The sequence below is a fragment of the Astyanax mexicanus genome, chromosome 3 (genome assembly GCF_023375975.1).
Source record: "Astyanax mexicanus isolate ESR-SI-001 chromosome 3, AstMex3_surface, whole genome shotgun sequence".
Lineage (NCBI taxonomy): Eukaryota > Metazoa > Chordata > Actinopteri > Characiformes > Acestrorhamphidae > Astyanax > Astyanax mexicanus.
Window position 1 is genome coordinate 3,089,116 of NC_064410.1, and position 20,602 is coordinate 3,109,717.

The 20,602-nt window shown below is 40.5% G+C and overlaps 1 protein-coding gene across 2 annotated transcripts; it reads left to right on the forward strand.

Moving 5' to 3' along the window:
• Positions 1–3,457: 3,457 nt before the first annotated feature.
• Positions 3,458–18,013, forward strand: sp4 (sp4 transcription factor). 2 transcript variants are annotated; one of them, XM_007260695.4, is made up of 6 exons: positions 3,458–3,885; positions 5,401–5,486; positions 7,174–8,698; positions 10,528–10,732; positions 12,077–12,273; positions 13,040–18,013. In XM_007260695.4, the coding sequence occupies exons 2-6, from the start codon at positions 5,418–5,420 to the stop codon at positions 13,288–13,290; spliced, it is 2,247 nt and encodes a 748-aa protein (XP_007260757.2). In that variant the 5' UTR covers positions 3,458–3,885; positions 5,401–5,417; the 3' UTR covers positions 13,291–18,013. The 2 variants fall into 2 exon arrangements, with proteins under 2 accessions (XP_007260757.2, XP_007260756.2); XM_007260694.4 differs by lacking the exon at positions 3,458–3,885 and adding an exon at positions 3,942–4,179.
• The last annotated feature ends 2,589 nt before the right edge of the window (positions 18,014–20,602 follow it).

Consider the following 20,602-nt stretch of genomic DNA (forward strand, 5'->3'; position numbering starts at 1 on the left):
TTTTCATCAGGGCCAATCACATTAGGACATAATACCTGTCAGGTGGTAACCTTCTCATAAAAGGCCCAACCAGAATATCCACAGACCAGTAGTATTTTAATCTGATTTATGGGTATTTTTTTATTTCCAATTTAAGATTATTTTAAAATCATCATCAGACATGTTACTAATATATTGGTTGGTAAGAAAGTAATGGGTTCCAGGTGTAGAAGCCATTAGCCAATATGTACCCATGTAGTCATCAATATAATCTGGGTTATTATCATGCTTGGAAAGGATATAACATGATTATTTGTCCATGTTATATTTAAATTCCTGTGTTGATGTACAGTACCTCTCATACAGTGCCAAATTTGGACACACCTGCTCATTTTAAGTGTTTTTTTGTGTGTGTGTTAATTTTCCTACATTGTAAATGAATACTAAAGCCATCCAGACTATAGAGGAACACATAAAGAATAAACTTTAAGAAGCAAACTTAAGGAAAATGTGTTAAACAAACCAAATACTTTGCATTTAGATGCTCTTATTTGGTGTAATACCACTGATAAACTTATCCTATGCATCAGAGGAAACTTTTAGTCCTTTCCTAAGCAGTCCTGATGAGAGCCAGTTTCATTATAATTTTTTTTTATCTTTTTTTTTTTTCCCATTGTCTCCCAATTTAGGAAGGCCTATTGTCACATCCATTCAGCTGATGGGACAATTGATGGGACAACTAATGAGAGGAAAGAGAACCATCTACCCACCCAGAGAGAGCAAGGCCAATTGTGCTCTCTCGGGACTTCAGCAGCTGAGGGCAAGCTGCATGATCAGGATTCGAACCTCTGGACCTCTCCATTTTAACATTTTAGATGGTCTTTGCCACTGCACTTGAGGACACTTTTAAAGTTCTTGCAGTATTTCGGATTGACTGACCTTCCTTTCTTAAAGTTTTTTTTTTGGAGTAGAACATTGCTTAAATAGGGCTTTTCAGTGTATACCATCAGTTTTGTTGTGAAGAGTTAAAGTTGGTATACAGTGAAAAGCATTATTTGAGACCTATTTGAGGGAAAAAAAGGGATAATGGGGCAAATTAGAAATTGAGTTTGGGCCTAACACTGGCTTATTTTGTGCTTTCTTTACACATCACAACAGTGAACACAAAATGAAACTTTGTATTAGTATACTTTTCTTCATAAGTCTCTTTATTCTTAAGCCAAAATAATGAGGTAGAGGTAGAGTAGTATTGGAGTTTCAAGGGCAACTGTTCTGCCCCAGTCTGGACCAGCTCTGCAGACCTTGCATCAAGTAACAGTGTTAACCAACCACATCCCTCCGATGATGTGTTTACTACTACTCTCCCTCCCCGCACACGAGTAGAAACATGTCTTGTGGTGGGGCTGCTGAGTTTCAGTGTCTTCTAACACTGCAGACACGTGCAACTCTACAAGCTGAAACAGACTCTTTTGAAACTGTATTAAATGATTTGTTTTATTTCAACTTTTATTTTGAAAAATATATTCGCTGTAGCATTGTTTCATTAAGTTTTTCGCAAAGTCACAAGATGTATTTCAATTTAGTGTGCATTATTTTTTTCACCAAGATCTTCTATTAATTATGGTCTGACTGCTGCACAAAGCCTTCCCCACCACATCCTATAGATTCTCAATGAGGTTAAGGTCTGGACTCTGGTGAACTCTCTCAATCCATGTGTGAAAATGATGATCTCATGCTCCCTGAACCCTGAACTCTTTCACAATTCCAGCACCATCAATCCTGACATTGTCATCTTGGAATATGAAGAAAAAATCCATTGATGGAATAACCTGGTCTATATTCAGTATATTCAGGTAGTCAGCTGACCTCATTCTTTCAGCACATACTGTTGCTATACCTAAACCTTCAGACCAACTGCAGCATCAACCAACCCCACATCATTTACTTAGTTAATTTTTTTGTCCAGGCAGTGTTTAAGAAGCTCCAAAAAGAAACATAAATGATCCCAGACCAGCATATTACATTGTACAATTAAGCAGCTAGCATAATAGCATCTAATATAGCATGTCAGGCCCCTCTGACCTCAGTGTCTACAGCTGCTATTTTATGTGTGGTGCCTACACTACTTGATTTAACTTTACTTGTTTATTTGTTTTTCCATTACCAGGAAAATGTAGTATCTGGCCAGGGTGATATTAGCTAGCGGTTGTTCCAATATAGCTTGTTTTAACATGGTAAACGTGGAGCCTACAGTTTGATATACTTACATGTGAGCGGCAAAGGATGCTAGCACATACTGCAATTAGAGGCTGTGGCTAATGCTGCTCCAGTAATGCTAGCCGGGGTAAAAAACAGGCTACAGTCCGATAATACTCACCCCTGAACATCGAAAGAGCGAGCGTTTAGCGTGAATAGCGGCTAACGTTAACACTGCTCCAGCCTCAGGGCTGGAGACCTAAATAAAACAGCGGAGTGGCTTTACTGCTCCTTACAATCTTGTTTAGTAGCTCCTCCATTTCCACTTGCTGTTGTGTTTAAGTGGATCTACATGGAAATGCAGGCCCAAAGTGTAATTACGGTGCGGGACAGTGGACAAATAGCTATTTTATTAAACGCGAGGAGACAAAATTCAGAGATGTGCGTCCAGACGAAACTAAAATTACCTGAGGACCACGGAGTTCAGCTAAAAACAGTAGATAATTTAGCCTGTAATTTTCCTTTCAAAAGACATCTGAGAAAAACAAGTACATGGTCGTTCCGGATGGGAATAAAATCACAGAGGACCCCCCATAAAAAAGAAAATTACCCCTCACTGAGAGAAACGAATCCATCCAGATAGGGCTTTATAGTGTGAAAAATACATTAGGTGCCCACAACAAAATCTGCACAATTGCTAACACTACATTTGTTCAATCCACCTGTAAGGTCTATGAAGCTACTTTGTGCACACCTGTAGCACCCAAATGCCACACAGAGTTAAGAGGATGAGGGAGAAGCTACGCTAGCTTAGTTATTAACTCCACAGCACATTCAGCTAATAAATCAACTAGCGAGCTAACTACACTCGACCTTAAATCTCTTAAAAGCGTTCAGTGATCATACTGGCACGCTGTGCAGCGTTGCACGGGCTCGTGCCGTGCGGTTCACGCCTAATAAGAGCGCGGTAGCTGTGAGTGACACGGGGGAACAGGTCATCTTTTCTCCTCCCGTTTCTTCCATTTGCCCAACCCCCACATCGCACAAGTAACCGCCCTTCTTCATCCCCTTCAACCGAACCTAACAACACCCCCTCGCTTTTTTCCCTTTTTTCTACACGCACGCGCGCTACGCCTCGTGGGGGTTGTAGTTCCGCGCTTTAGCTTTGAACGACTCGAGCGGCTTAAAGCCAATGCATCTTTAAACTACAACTCCCATCAGCCAGTTCAGCCTCGAACTGTTCCTGTCCAATCTGAATATGTGGGCGGAGAGCGTCCGCCCACAAAAAAGCCATAGCAGAGGGTTTTTTATATATATCTAACTGTAGCTCCAGCTAATGCAATTGTGCATGAAAAAAAAAGTGTGATGGAGGTTTTTTATTTTTGCAATATCGCAGAGTGAACGCAGCGGATCCGGCGAGCGGCGAGACGCACCGGGAGGACGGGGATTATTAACGTTAAAGCTTGGCTAAAATAAGACTCACATAGGAAAAAAGAGCGGGGCGTATTTTTTCCTGCGTTCACTCGATATTTAAATACAAGTGGGTGGGCCTTAAACGCGAGGCTGGAGCGTTAGTTAACTAGCTAGCTGCTACAATAACTTGGATTTGGACGCGTTTCGTCGGAGGACAAGAGGAAAAAGAGGGAGAGGGAAGGCAGAAAAAGAGAAAATTCGCAGGCTGAAGAAGAGACAGACGCCCGCTTTCCAAAGGTACACGCTTCTGCTTTATTTTCCCACGGGCTGCCGTGTTTCGGTACCGCCCTTCCTTCCTGGCGGGGCTGGGTCTGCTCGTCACTGCGCGCCGTTTAGTGCTCAGTGCGGTCGGTCGGTGGAGCTACGCCACACCACCCAGCAGCCATTCGTGGGGAGGAAAAAAAAATAGGCCGTCCTTCTCCGGGCTTCTGCCTGCCTTCTGCTTCTGCCTCTGCCTCCGCGGCGTCCGGCCTTCTTTTTTTTCTCCCTCTTTAACAACTCCTCTCCGGTTTTATTAATGCGGGATGAGTGGTACGTACCCTCCCTCCCCGAGCTGTCGTCTCCACCCCTCTGTCTCTCCCCCTCTCCCTCTTTCCACACACACTCAAACACACATACATATATACACATACACACACATGCACGGACCTTCCCTCCCCTGTTTGTTTGGTTGACAGAAAATGGCTTTGTAAGAATGAACTTGGCTGCTGTCTTTCATGGCTAGTGTTTTGCTTGTGCAGTGTATATCTAATTAGCCATCTATCTATCAAACAATCAGGGGGGTAAAATGACGAGCAGGCAGCCAGTCATCTAACTAGCTAACTAACAGTTACCTATTATAACCTAACGTTATATATGCCCATCTCTGTGTTCCTCCTGTGCACACGTTTATTATATGTCTGATTATATATCTCATGTATTACTATCTTGGTTATAGCTAACTAGCTATCATATATGCCCCTTTCCGTGTTTCTGTGCTCACGTTTTACTATCTATGTAGCCAATATCTCTGATCCAGGACTGTCTATTTCGAGCTAGCTAGCTGCCTTTCTGTGCTCACGTTTTACCATATATCTTATCTATCTGTAAAAACAAATGACGACCAGCCAGTCATCAGGGCTGTCTTAGTTATAGAACGCTAGCTAGCCGGCGTTATATGTCCTTTTTTGTGTTCTTGTGCCCACGTTTTTCTATCTATCTATCTATCTATCTATCTATCTATCTATCTATCTATCTATCTATCTATCTATATATCTATCTATCTATCTATCTATCTATCTTATAGACATAGCTAGTTACTTAGGTTATATAATTATATTTTTAGAATTATATAATTATCTGTGTTTTTATGCTGACTATCTTATCTATTTAGGTTGGCTAACAGTTAACTGTTTCAGGATCGACTAGCTAACTAGTTGTGTTTATGTGCTCACGTTTTACTATCTAATTTATCTATCTATCCATATGTGAAAAGAACGACCAGCCCTCCCTCTCTCTCTCTTTCTTTCAGGACTGTCTATCTCTCTAGCTTTATGTTTCTCTCCGTGTTTCTGTCTGTCAGTTCAGCTCATTTCCCTGCCCACTACTGCCCACTAATGACCTGTTGGACTGAAGCCTGTCTGCCTGTCAGTCTGAAGGTTTCTCTGCCCGCCTTTAGAGCTTCCTTGCCCGGGCTGCTCTGCTCGGTCGGCCCGCTGTAGCTGTCACTAGCCTCCGCGCTGTTTTGACCCAGACATGATTTGGTTTTCGCAGATCAGAAGAAGGAAGCCATGGCCACGGACGGGGGGAAATCGGGTGGAGGTGAAAGGACCACCAAAGGGAAGACCCCCGGATCACAGGTTGTTCTTAACTTTGCGTTAAACTTTGCGCAGCCACTCATTTTCTGTCCCCGCACACACTTCCTGATTCAGTGCTGGGTAACGTTAGCTGGCTGCTAACTGACGTTAGCCGCTTTGCTCACTAGTTTTAGCTTTAGCTTTAGCTTCAGTAGCAACAGCAGTAGGTTAGCTAGCTTATTTTATAATTCATAATGGCATTTTATTTATTTTATTAATTATTTTTAACTTGTTGATTTATAATATGATTAAAATATTAGTTATATATTTTTTCCAGAGGGCATTTTATTTTTGTTTTGTGTAGGCCTGTCACAATACCTATTTTATAGCTTTAATGTTATTTTATCCCACATATAATTGCAGGAAATATATATTATTGTCATTTTGAAAACATTTTATACAAATGATATAGCGTTAATTAGCTTAATAATGATATACTAGCATACTAATTCATATACATCCCTTTCAAACATAGTAAACTTTTAGTTATTAATTAAAATGATTATACATTGAAATAGACTCCTGACATTTCTAAGCAGATATTTTAAATAAAAATAAATAAATACATAAAACACTTATAATTTTTGATCATTTTTAGCATGGCATCTCATCCTTGCTAATTAAACATAATGGTCCATATATTAGGCAATAAATCGATTATGTATTTTTTGTGAGAGGCCTATGTGCAGTTTCACAGCTGTAATGAATACATGCTAGCATACATTCCAGGGTTTATACTTAAAAAAAAAATAGCATAGCATAGCAACACTTTACCTAAAATAGAGTGATAATATTTTATTTAAATACTAGACTTAACATTCAAACTGGTTATAATTTCGATGTTTTTTTTTTATCACTGGGGTAATGTGTATTTAAAGTATTCACTGGCAAGTGTATCAATGCATTTGCCTCAAAGTAGTGGAAGGAAAATAATTAAAGCTATTTACAGGCTGTAGTAACAGGCTGTGATGTCAGTTTAAGCATTATTGTCTCACTCATGCATGATCAATATTATAAACAGAACAATATTGTATGATGCAATGTTGCAAAAATGGCTTTCAACAGATAACATCTATGCACCAAAAAATTGTAGCACAAGCATCATGGTCCACATAGTAACATTTAGATGCTGTTATGCTACTGTGCTGGCTACACTTCTACACATCTACAACAGAGCTTATAGCGCAACACACTATTGGTTCTGTCCAAAATACTCCCACACTTAAGATGCCAGAGGGCAAGATTTTAGCTGAATGTTCCTTGTTGTAGAATGCCTACTACCTAAAACGTGCAATTCTGCACTTTTCTTACTACATTTCTTACTAATAACTGCAGTTCTAATGGTGATGCTTAATTTTAACACATTACTTAGTGCGGTAGTTGTTGGTAACTGTTGGTAAGCATGCTTTTTAATACTAGGATGCCTTTTTACTATGTATTTATATGTCATTTTGAGAGCGTGTGTCTGTCAGTTAGTCAGTCATTTCTCTTCATTCAGTATTGCTGTGACCCAGTTTTGGCGCAAATTTCGTGTTGCTCATGCCCCTCATCGGGAAATGAAGAAATTGTAGTTCACAACCACCCACCCACTCTTCCTGTAATCCCGCCTACATCTGCTGAAACTAACAGCGTTTTTTTTTCCTCTGTGTGTGAATGTGTGATGTGTTTGTGTGTATGTGTATGTGAACAGGACGCACAGCCGTCGCCCCTCGCTCTGCTTGCAGCCACATGTAGTAAAATCGGAGGTGTAGGCGGGGAGGGTCAGCACGGAGCACAGCAGCAGATCATCATAGACCCCAGCCAGGGTTTGGTGCAGCTCCAGAACCCCCCTCAGCAGCTGGAGCTTCTGCCGGCCCAGTTCACAGGAAATGGCTGGCAGATCATCGCAGCCTCACCCGCTGCTGCCACCACCACCACTATGGCCAAGGACAACATGCAGACGACCAGTGTGGCCACTGTAGCGACCACAGCAAACGTGGTGGCTGTGGACGGCACGCAGGGCCGGAAGGTCAAAACGATTGGCGCCAACAATGCCAGTGTGGGGCAGCAGCAACAGCAGCAGCAGCAACAGCAGTTTCAGATCATCCAGGTGCAGAACATGCCCAATTCGACCGGAGGGATCCAGTATCAGGTGATCCCACACATCCAGACTGCTGACGGTCAGCAGATCCAGATAAACCCCAGCAACCCCACAGCCTTAAGCGTCCAGCCTGAGCAGATCCAGCTCATTTCTGCTGGGAACAACCAAGCCATCCTCGCCGCTCCACAGAGGGCGACCTCTGCCAGCATCGTGGCCCAGAATGTGAACAGTCAGGCCATTCCGCTGCAGATCCGCCCATCATTTCCGCTCCAGGTGCAGACGATCCAGGGCGCACAAGCACCAATGGTGACGACGTTACCCATAAACATAGGCGGCGTCACGCTAGCTCTGCCCGTCATCAACAATGTGGCTGCGGGTGGAGGATCTGTCCAGCTGGTCCAGACAAGCGATGGCAGCATTGCTAATGGCAACCAGTTGATTGCTACCCCTGTCTCAAGCGCAGTCAGTGGAGCAGAAACCGCAGTCGTCGCCACCTGCACAACTACGTCTGGCGTCGTAGAGTCCATCGTCACAACCACCGCTGATGCCGCGGCCACCGCCGCCTTGGAATCAGGCGTGGAGTGTCAGAAAGATGGCCAGAGCTCAGACGGCCAAGGCACAACCCAGTCTAATGGGCTTCAGCCCACGCAAGAGCAGCCAGCTCAGGTGCAGCAGTTTCAAATCGTTTCTCCCCCGATGTTGCAGCAGTTCCAGATCCAGCAGCCCCAGCAACAACAGCAACAGCAGCAGCTGGTCCAGGGCTCCATCCAGCTTCAGCCAGGCCAGACCCTGCAGCCAGTACAGCAGAACGTCCAGTTACAGGCCTTCCAGAACCCGGCGCAGGTCCTCATCCGGACACCCACGCTCACGCCCACGGGTCAGATCAGCTGGCAGACGGTGCAGGTGCAGAATGCCGCTATGCCCCAGCAACTCACCCTCACACCCGTGGCCTCCAACACTGGCGGAATTACACAGATCGCCCCGCTTACACTAGGGGGGACGCCTATTACCCTCAACACTGCCCAGCTGACCCCTGGGGCAGGGGTGCAGACCGTGAACATAGCCGGCCTGGGCACCACTGGGGTACAGGGAGTGCAAGTGCAGGGAGTGCCCCTCACCATCACAGGAGTGCAGAGTAAGACCCACATTGCTTTTTAACACTTTCTTTGAGCTTTGAGCATTAGAGAAGTTTGAATAACCACTCTGTCATTGGATAACCACTTAGTTATGAAACTTAATAATAAGTGTAATAAAGCCACAATAATTCAGTTCTATTTAATAGGGTGTTGTATCATTTGTTTCAAGCAAAACTTGTGCTTTATAGGGCCTTAATTCTACTTTAGCCACAAGCAAAAAAAGCTAAAGCAAATAAGCTAAAACAAAACAAACTGTTGTGTTAGGGGTGGGCAGTATGGCCCTAAAATAATATTACAATGTCACGTCATGGTATTTTCGTGATAACGATGCTCTTAGCAATACAAAGGCACAACTGCAACAAAATTAAAATTAAATATTATTATTGCATATAATATATGATACAATATGATATGGTACACCCCTAACTAAGATATAAATAAAAAGAAAATACAAGAATTTAATGAGACTTGTAACAGAAGTCAATGATCCAGAATGCCTTGATACTATATAATGGGAAGTGACAACAGTGTAAATTTATTTTTGCTAAATTATAATTAGCATATTTATTATATATGTATCATAGCATATAATGTAAAAGTGAAACTAAATGAACAGAGTGTAATAACATCTAATACATTCCACATGTCGTGTTTTACCTTTTTTACAGAGAAAAAAAAACAGAAAATGTGCATTAAAATATAAAGAAATATGCATGCAATCATGCAGTATGATTAGGAGTGTTCAAACAGTTGTACATTAGTTAATATGTACAATTAAGCATTCATATTGCATTCATTAGGCTGTTAATGAACATACAGCTCTGGAAAAAAAAATTAATTGAAAACCTCTGGAATATAATCAAGAGGAAGATGGATGATTACAAGCCATCAAACCACCAAACTGAACTGCTTGAATTTTTGCACCAGGAGTAAAGCAGCATAAAGCTATCCAAAAGCAGTGTGTAAGACTGGTGGAGGAGAACATGATGCCAAGATGCATAAAAACTGTGATTTAAAAACAGGGTTATTCCACCAAATATTGATTTCTTTCCTTTGCATTATTTGAGGTCTGAAAGCAAATAAATGATCTAATGGGTCTTGATCAGCAGTTGATCATTCTAAATAACAAATAAATAACCTTCATATTTGTAGAAAGATGCAGTAGCATAGTGGGTAGCATTGGCCGTCTCTGGAAATGTAAAAAATGAAACCCTCTGGAGAGCACTACAGTTTGCAACCCATGAAAAGTGCGTTTTCCTGACTCTTTTTTTTGGCTGTGAATTGCACTCCTTGAGTAAAAAGCCAAACTGAAGCATTATTTAAGTGTGAGCTCGATTTTGACAGAGCTCCCAGTTCTGCCGTAAGCAGTTGCAGATGTCTTTTTTTTTTTTTTTTGCTGTTTGCTGACTCTTTTCTCCTCACACTGTTGTGAGCGTACTTTCACCCAGGCTTGTGCACCTTTTGGAAAAAGCTGTAGCTGAAGCACGAGGAGAGCTCCAGGTTCAGACTACAGTCAAAACCACAGCAGCAGTAAATGTGGTTCGCCAGCAGATGCCTACAGATTGGCTGTCATGTGTTTATTACCCATTATTAGCCCGTGTTTACTGTTTAAAAGGCAGGCAGTGCTATATTTAACCTGCAGACGTTTAAAACCACTTCCCTTTATTTTACTGTCCAAAATGTCAGGTGTATTCTCATTTCTGCTGCAGATGTTTCAGCTCTTTAGTGTGTCAATTACCGTCAATTACTCATGATCTGTGATCATTCCTGTCAAAACACTCGTCTCAAGTAACAACACGTCGATAATGTTTCCCTTTCCTCTCCGCAGGTCAGCAGCAGGGTCAGGGAGGGGTCAAAGTTCAGCCCGCCCCTGTGACGGTCACCGTCGGGAACATCGCCAACGCAGCGCTGAGCGCCGTGAGCCCGGAGCAGATGGGTCAAGCCCAGAGTCCTTCAGAGCAGGAGGGTCAGCCTAGCAAACGACTGCGCAGAGTCGCCTGCTCGTGTCCCAACTGCAGAGACGGCGAGGGCAGGTACGTACCAGAGAACAAACCTGGTCTAGAACAAGCAGTGGTATTGTAACCTTAGTGCCATTTTAAATTATTCTTTTTTTAATAAGTTTATCTTTTTCTTATTATTTTTAATTTATTTTATTTATTTATTACTTTTTTTTCTAATGTTTTATATTTTGATTTTTATGTTCTTAGTTCCTTATTATTAATTTTATCATTGTACCTTACTTTACTATTATTATTATCTTTCCCTTTATTTTTACATTTTATAAATTCTTTACTCTTTATGTGTCAGTTTGTTTTAATTCTCTTTCAGAATTTTCATTTTTTTTCTTTTTACATTTATATTTCCTTCATATATATTAAATATTGATTTAAAATTATGCTCGGCAACATTGTGAATTAGGGTCACCCTCAAAGTTTTCCCGAGTGTAAATAAAGGTTGATTGATTGATTGATTGATTGAATTGAGAATCTGATCCGGATTAAAACATCCGGAACCCAAACAAACTCTGGATCGGTTCGCTTGTGGTGAGAACATGATCCGGTCTCAATCTGACCCAGCTATCAAATATGCTTCTTTTATTTAAGCTAAACTGCTCTTCTCGCTAATCTAATCTTCTCACTATATTTACTTTCTTGCTCCCGCACTAGACAGCACTGACCAATCAGAGGAGACGATGTGCTCGCATGGTTTATTGGTGCGCATTTTTGGTGTGTTTAGATTTATGCCCGTTTGAAACCAAATCAAACCAAACTGAGGTAGAAACGCTCCAAATAAACATAAAACTCATCAACTGATCCGGATCATAGAAACTTTCACAGCTACAGGTGTGAAAACGCCCTTAGTTCTGTGGTCCACACGTAGATGCACATGGACATTTCGCTGTCAGTGGCACATGTTCAACATGAATGCTCGTCATGAATGCAGAGTATGGCCAACCATTTGTTTATTAATTGTGATTAAATTACATTTTTAATCACAGTGATTAATCATTCAGTTTAAGAAACCCAAGCCTAATTTGATTTGACATGAGAAATTTGCATGGCTCATGTGGCGTCTATTAGTGTCTAGTTAGCACAATTATAAAACGGCCTGAAGCAGAGAAGAGCATATAAAATAGCTTTAGCCCGCTTGCTAACTGACCATAGCAGACAGCTTTAAAAATTCATAATGTGATGTTCTGTTTTCAATACGGGGATTAGGCATAGTCTTGGATTACACATCATTTTGAAGCAAGCTTTCCATTAAAAAGTATATAAAAATATAGTCTAAGACAAGGATTAATTCCTGTATGGGATTGTGCATAATTTTCCTATCGTATGTAGATATGTAATATATGTAAATTTGGCCTGTTCCAACAGAAACAGTGATCCGTCGAAAAAGAAGCAACATGTGTGTCACATGGCCGGCTGCGGGAAGGTCTACGGAAAGACGTCTCACCTGAGGGCACACCTGCGTTGGCACACAGGAGAGAGACCCTTCGTCTGCAATTGGATCTTCTGTGGCAAACGCTTCACACGGAGCGACGAGTTACAGCGGCACCGCAGAACACATACAGGTACACACACACTGTGTCTTTGTGGGAAAAGTTTAGATTATTGTTATTATTATTTTATTTTTGTACATTTTTTCCTATTTTCTCAGGGTTCCTCAGTCTATCGCTATCGGGCGGCATTTACGTTCCGCTAGCACTGCGTTTAGCGACTTATGCTAATGCTGCTGCACCTAGCCTTAGTGCTGGAGAAACTTTACTGAAACTCACTTAGACAAAATATTGGAAATCTAAGCTTACTGTAAATAAACAGAAGCCGTTTACTTACCCAAATAAATGGTTTTCAGGAGAGAAATCAGTGTAGATCAACATCTAGCGCTCGTTTGACTTTGAAATGTTTTTTTAAAGAATTACATTTTTTTTTTACTTAGGCACTCCTCAATTAGAAGGGAAACATGGCGACACTCTTGCTCACTTCGATGTAGGCATCCTTACTAGTGTTGCTTAATATGCATTATGTATGAAAATAGACGTTCAATAATCGTGACGTGCAATAGTCCAAGAATATGGTAATTTAGTTACAGAAGTTGACTTTAAGCCTCCTTCTCAGTTGGATTTGGTGTAGGATCAGGATTAGGGTTTAGATTTAAAGTTTGCAGGAAGTTGCATCTCCAGGAGCAGGATTGGAGACCATTGATGTACAATTTTTACATTATTATTGAATAAATTGTCACAAATTATTAATATGATGAGATTTATTTATTTTTTATAAATATGGTGTCTTAGATATTATGAGACTAAATGTTTTCTCCTTTGTTTTTCCCCTCATTAGGTGAGAAGAGGTTCGAGTGTCCAGAATGTTCCAAAAGATTCATGAGGAGCGACCACCTGTCGAAGCACATCAAAACACACCAGAACAAAAAAGGAGGCACAGCTCTGGCCATCCTCACCACCGAGGACATGGAGGATGAGGTGGAGGAAGGCCTGGGCTCGCCCAGAATCGTCACAGTGGCCCCACTTTCCCAGGATTCCAACCCGGCCACGCCCACAACATCTAACAATCTAGAAGAGGAGTTTGAGTAGCTCCGCCTACGAGTCCTCGGCTGAAAGCACCATGTTTTTTATGTTGGATTTTAGTTGTATGTTTTCGTTTGTTTCTTTTTTTTTTTTGGTAATGAAAATGGACAGCTGTTCGCGTGATTTTTTTCATATGAAAATGTAAAACTATGGAAAATTATAATACGAAAGAGTAATCTAAAGAGAATGGAGAATTACCATTGGTTTTAAGACATACATTGACTATTGGTGATGATGATGAGAGTATGTCCTATTTACGAAGTAGCACAAGGAGGGATCTGTTTGTTCCCAGTACGAAAAAAAAAAATCCACTATAAAGAGTCTTTCTTTAGGGTAAAAAGAAATAAGAAAAATCTGTTTCTATGCACAAACTGTATCTTTTTCTCAAATTAATTATTGGGTTCTTCTACAACCTGTTCAACCTATTAGAGAAGGAGGATCTAGTGATCTAGTTTTGATATAAAAGTAGATGATGAGCCTTCTGTTCTGAAACTCGAGGTCAGTGGTGGTGATGGTGGTCTGCGACGTGGATTAAAATCCAGGAAAAGGACTTGAACTCAGACAAGAACAGTGATAGTGTGAATCTAAATCTGTACTCTTGTTCTACAGTAATAGGGCTACTGTAGTTCATTGTTCTTTACTGACTCTTATCTTCTAACTGTCATCATATCGAGAGAGGACAGAGGTGTGTTTCACAAAGCAGGATTCTTCAGTAAACTTCAGTAAAGCCAAATGTGAGGATGGTTCAATGGGAATTCCAGTTCTCTGGATATTATTGAACTGGCTTAACATTTGGTTAAGAGAATACTACAGTGTTCACTTTAACTTTGAATGGTTTTAATTTCCATGGAAAATAATGTTTTTGGATAGATCCAAACCACTTATAGTCCTTCTGTTATATTCAGTCATCAAACCCACTGCTTTTTAAAGCTATATTTATTATTTTTGTGTTATCTCTGTGTTGTAAGTCAGGTTGAAAGCTGATCAAGCTAATCAAGAAGCTACCTTTCATAAGCTCCTATTATTTTCATTTATATACTTATTTTAGAAACTTCCTAAATGGCAACTGTTGGATTTAGTTTAATCTAATTGATCAAGCCAACTGATCAAGAAACTGTCATTAACTGTTACAAATGATTTACTAATAGTTGCCAGCCTATTAGCTTCTTAGCTAACTAAAATTAACCAATTGTTACAGTTAGCATCACATGTTTACTAGTTATAATCAGTTGTCTAGGTAATTAAAGGCTAATTGTTAGAATGGCTACTGTTAGATGTGGCTGATTATATAGGTTATTTTATTACAGAATTGGGCCAATGTAGTGTAAGAGGAGTCTTGCCCAAGGACTCCTATTGGTGTACAGCAGTATAGTCACCCATATTGGGAATTGAACCCCAGTCTCCCACATGATATGGTAGCTCACTGGCATGCAGTGGTGTTATCCACGGCACTACACCAACCACTAAATTGGTTTACCTACAGCAAAACTGATTAGCTGTATAAGAAAACAGTTGATGTTGCTAGGATCTGCTCTTTAGCTAATTGAGAAGCTAAATGATGAACTAATGTTATGTTTGATTTAGTGGCTAGTGTTGTGTTCAGTTGTTTAAACAAATTGGGAAGCTAACTCATTGGCTTATAATATATTCAAGTATCAAGCTAACTGATTGGCTGTTGTTGTGTTCAGCTAATTGAGAAGCTAACTGATTGGCTGTTGTTGTGTTCAGCTAATTGAGAAGCTAACTGATTGGCTGTTGTTGTGTTCAGCTAATTGAGAAGCTAACTGATTGGCTGTTGTTGTGTTCAGCTAATTGAGAAGCTAACTGATTTGCTGCTGTTTGATTCAGTTATTCAGCTAATTGATGATAAGCTAACTTATCATTGGCACGTATGTTCAAGCACCTAGCTAACTCATTGGCTACTGTTTTGTTTAGTTGTTTAGCTAATCCAGAAGCTAACTGATTGCCTCACATTTTTTATATTCAGGTGTCTAATTAACTAATTGTCTACTTTTTTGTTTAGTTATTCAACTAATTTAGAAGTTATCTGATTGGATTTTGACAAATTGTGCTCTCTCAGGGCTCCGGCAGGCTACATGACTGGGATTCGAACCAGCGATCTCCCGATCACTCAGTGCCCCCATATTATACACATTTTGCAAATTCCTACTTTGTGAAACACACCCCACAGGACAGTTTGAAGCCACGTTCTTAGATGTTCTACGTTTACGCAGAAACCGATCTGTCAGATCTACGAATTTTACGGATAAAGATAGATACGATGGAGAAATATTGAACACTGAAAGGTCATTGAAAAAAAAGCACATGAAATAGATTTATGAACTGATGCATTCCTGTGTAGAAATGGTTGATGTTGAAAAAAAAGAAGGTAAAAGAAAGGGGGTAAAAAAAAAAATACAATCTAGCTTTCTAAGACGTGCTATGTTAAACGAAAGCAATACTATAACGACAATCCTTGTGAAACCATGTTTACATTAGAGAAGGAGAGAATAGATTTCTTTAAGAAATGGGGGAAGAAAAAAACAACAGCCAGATAAAAAAGGTCTTTTGGTGTCTCTAAGTCATATAAACTGTACTACAATGCCTTAACACAGACTGCAGTACCATTCTGTACAGAATGAGTAGTGTCGATTGGTGGGGGGGGTGGGGCTTTATCGGACTACGAGTTGTGTGTATACAGTCGCACACAGATGACCATATGTTTCTTTTATACAATGATGGTGATGATGATGGTGATGATGATGAAGAACACTGTGGCCAGTCAGGACACGCTGGGTACACTGTTGTTAATCCCCTTTGGAGCAAAGATTTATGAGCGTCAACCTTTTTTGACATCAGCATTTTATCCCGCTTCTGATTCCTCTGTTCTGATTGGTGGAAGCTCCCAAACTTCTCCATCCCAACCCCACCCCTCTCTACTTACAGCCCCCAAATGTCCTCATCCCGACCCCACCCCTCTCCACCTACACCCTTCAAACTTCTCCATCCCAACCCCACCTCTCTCCACTTACAGCCCCCAAAATTCCCCATCCCAACCTTTCCTTTCTCCACTTACATCCCCCAAACTTCCCCATCCCAACCCCACCCCTCTCCACCTACAGCCCACAAACTTCCCCATCCAAACCCCACCCCTCTCCACCTGCAGCCCCAAAACTTCTCCACCCCAAACCCCACCCCTCTCCACCTACAGCCCCCCAAACTTCTCCATCCCAACCCCATGCCTTTCCACCTACAGCCCTCAAACTTCTCCATCCCAACCTCACCCCACTCCACCTGCAGCCCCCGAACGTCCCCAACCCAACTCCACCCCTCTCCACCTGCAGTCCCCAAACTTCCCCTTCCCAACCCCCTCCCCTCTTCACCTACAGCCCCGAACTTCTCCATCCTGACCCCACCCCTCTTCACCTACAGCTCCCAAGCTTCTCCATCCCAACCCCACCCCTCTCCACCTACAGCCCCCAAACTTCTCCATCCCAACCCCACCCCTCTCCACCTACAGCCCCCGAACTTCTCCATCCCAACCCCACCTCTCTCCACCTACAGCCCCCAAACGTCTCCATCCCAACCCCCTCCCCTCTCCACCTACAGCCCCCAAACTTCTCCATCCCAACCCCACCCCTCTCCACCTACAGCCCCCAAACTTCTCCATCCCAACCCCACCCCTCTCCACCTACAGCCCCCAAACTTCCCCATCCCAACCCCACCCCTCTTCACCTGCAGCCTCCAAACTTTCCCATCCCAACCTTACACCTCTCCACCTACAGCCCCCAAAACAGGACTTTTCCCATCAGTCTTTTACACTTCCTTTTTTAAGAATCAGCCCCCGATTCTCCATCCTGTGCCCCTAAAACCCGCTGCACTTCTCCAGACCTGGGGCCACTCGCTCGCTTCTGCTTCTTTTGCATCAGAAGGGCTCGAGCCCACCTTAGCTCAGTTTGGTGTTCTGAGATGTTTCTGGTGGTGTTTTTTTTATTTTTATTTGTGAAAAATGTCTTTTATTTTTTATTTCTTTATCCTTCCCTCCCTCTCTCTCGCTCTCTCTCTCTCTTTTTCTTTAACACAGACTGTGTATATCGCTAATTTATTATTTATCCTCATTTCAATATTTGCCTTTGCAAATCGCTGATTTGATGTGTATCGTACGCCGTTGAGTCCGATTATGTGCAGCATGTTTTTCGTTCTGCTCTAGTAATGATTTATGATTTATGATTTCTACTCGTGGTCCTTTTTATATAAGTATAACCATAGCTTTTTAATTTATATGACTTCTTTTTTTTTCTCACACCATAACATGTTTCAGAAGAAAGAAGAAGATTAAAAAAAAAAAAAAACAATAATAATAATAATATGTGGAGAAAAAAGAAAAAAAAAATACGTTTAAAATGAATGGTTGATACCAAACAATTTAGATGTTTTTTGGTAATATTTTGTGTGACGATTTTTTTCTTTGATATTTTCTAGTGGCATCTCATTTGTAAATCTTTTTCTAAGATGTTGGTTTGTCCTCATGACATTTGATAATGTTTTTTTCTCTCGCCAGGTTAGCCTAAAAGGCTGCGGTTTATTGATATTTTTAAAATAACTTTGTACAAATGTGTTATGTTAATGGGTAAAAAAAACAAACAAAAAAAAACAAATAAAAAATAGAAAAATATCTTTGCCTGCATAACACTGGAGATTAAAAGTGAATAAATCTGTCTTAAATATACGACTTCTTTTTTTTGTAATACATTGTTTGGTGCTTTTGAGCAAAAAATTTGAATAATAGATGTAATATTTAGTTTATGATTTATGTAGACAAGAGATATAAGATAAAATGTTATATTTGTGAATTTACAGCTTTGAAAAAAAAATAATGAAGAGAGCACTTCAGTTTCTGAATCAGTTTCTCTGATTTTGCTATTTATAGGTTTATGTTTGAGTAAAATGAACATTGCTGTTTTATTCTATAAACTACAGACAACATTTCTCCCAAATTCCAAATAAAAATATTCTCATTTAGAGCATTTATTTACAGAAAATGAGAAATGGCTGAAATAACAAAAAAGATGCAGAGCTTTCAGACCACAAATAATACAAAGAAAAAAGTTCAGAAATGAATGAGTTCCAAAAACCTAAAAAAAAAATATATATGTCTTGTATAAAGAAATTATGTTAATTTTACCTTATTTGACCAAACACTGGCTTTTAATGACAGTTTACATGAAAATACTCCTGGACTGCTGGATCTGATAAGACTGACTGAACAGCAAACATTGACCCTGTGTTACAAAGTGCAGAACAGACTTTAGTGTGGATCAGCTGTTGCCTGCGTGCAGCATTTTCCTGTATATAAAATGTATATTAACTAATTATATAAACTCCTAACTCCTGAACTTTTACCTTCCATTCAGTTATATATAACATTACTTTAAAGGGGCACTAAACCCCTTGATTTTTGCTGACTCCTCCCTCAGCTTAAATTTGAAAAATGCTAAAAAAAATAAAAAAATAAAACAAATGGGTGATGTATGGGTTTAGGGGTGGGAGAGGAGGATAGAGAGCCGATTGGCTGAGATGCAGTAGCAGCAGTGTGCCTCTGATAGCACACTGAGACTCAGATGATTGGACATCAGCAGGGGGGTGGTATTATTAATTGACTGGTCTTCAAAGTGTTATGTATCTGTACACAGAAACATCATTCTCGCCTATAGCATAGTTGAACCTGAAGGGGCGCTGCAGAGGCAAAATCGCCTCTTCTGTTTGTGTGTGCATCCAGCATCCAAGGTGGTGATCCAGATGTCCTCGGAAAATTTGCTCCATAAAAAATATTATTATTGTTTTATACTTCATAGAAGGATTAATTACCACCGGATTTTGAAAATGGTTACTTATTACGTAATATGCGAGAGCCCACAGGCAACACCAAAACCGGGCGGCGGCGCCGTCGTCTCGTCAGATAGGAGATAACTAACAGCGCTAGGAACAGCATGCAGTTCATTCCTGTGTTATTTGTGCGAATAACACATCAGTGTTTATATGCTTTACCCAGTAATTCAGAGCTAAGGAACAAATGGTTAGAATTTGTCTACAATGGTAGAACACCACCAGCCAAGTACAATTGAGATAGTAGATGTATATTTACAACAGTTCTGTTCACACTAGTTAAAACTAGTTCTGGACCTGGACTACCCACCTCTATGTGTAAGTAACTATAGGTTTAAATAGGATCTCCGGTGGATTTGGTGTTTTACAGAGACTCTAAGACTAAAGGTCAGTGTCTTAACTGTATGCACTTAACAGGGCATTATTACACATGTTGTAAAGCAACATATGACATTGCAATTTATAAATATATTCATGAGCATGAGCCGAAATCCTATCGCTTCTCCCTGCCCACTCCTCCACCAGACTAAACCAGCTCACATGACATTCATTCATACTAGAGACACAACTAGACATTTTAAAATAAATAAATAAAAAAATACATGGAATGAGATCTTTCAGACTACAGTCCTGGAAGAACTACAGCATCCATGATCACTGTTTAATTTCCAGGCCTCTGAATTTGGCCCCGGGCTCCTCAGGGTGCAAGACAAAACACAAACAAACAAGGAGGAGAGAGAGTGATTAAAGGAGGACAGTGACGCTCCACACGTCTGTGTGTCACTCTCAACACACCAGCAGTCCTGTAAATATCCTGTTATTATGTGGGGGTTCACCAAAACACTGCGCTTCATTAAACCACAGCATCAGGAGCGACACTGAAGATCCTCCTGAGAGCTTTCCAGAGTTTCTGTTTCACCAGGGCACTGCGAATAAGATACTACCTCATTTAATAATCATATAACCACATCATATCATTCTAAAAGACTGAATTAAGTGTTTTTGCTTTTTAGGAGTGTAAGAAAATACCCAACTCACTCATTAACACATGGACTTTGTTTTATTTTTTGCACCAGGAGTAAAGCAGCATAAAGTTATCCAAAAGCAGTGTGTAAGACTGGTGGAGGAGAACATGATACCAAGATGCATAAAAACTGTGATTAAAAACCAACCAGGGTTATTCCCCCAATTATTGATTTCTGAACTTTTTTTTTTCCATTCTCGTTTCTCATTTTCTGCAAATTCTCTAAATGACAATAATTTTATTTGGAATTTGGGAGAAATGTCCGTAGTTTATAGAATAAAACAATATTAATTTTATTTAAACATAAACCTATAAATAGCAAAATCAGAGAAACAGATTCAGAAACTGAAGTGCTCAATTTTCTAGAGCATTATAGCTAAATATTGTTTACGTCTAATCATCATTCCT

Bases quoted from the DNA above. Each gene is read 5' to 3' on its own strand.
- sp4 (XM_007260694.4), top strand. The intron at 10,733-12,076 runs GTACGTACCAGA...CTGTTCCAACAG, and splicing joins TGCAGAGACGGCGAGGGCAG to AAACAGTGATCCGTCGAAAA. The intron at 12,274-13,039 runs GTACACACACAC...TCCCCTCATTAG, and splicing joins GCACCGCAGAACACATACAG to GTGAGAAGAGGTTCGAGTGT.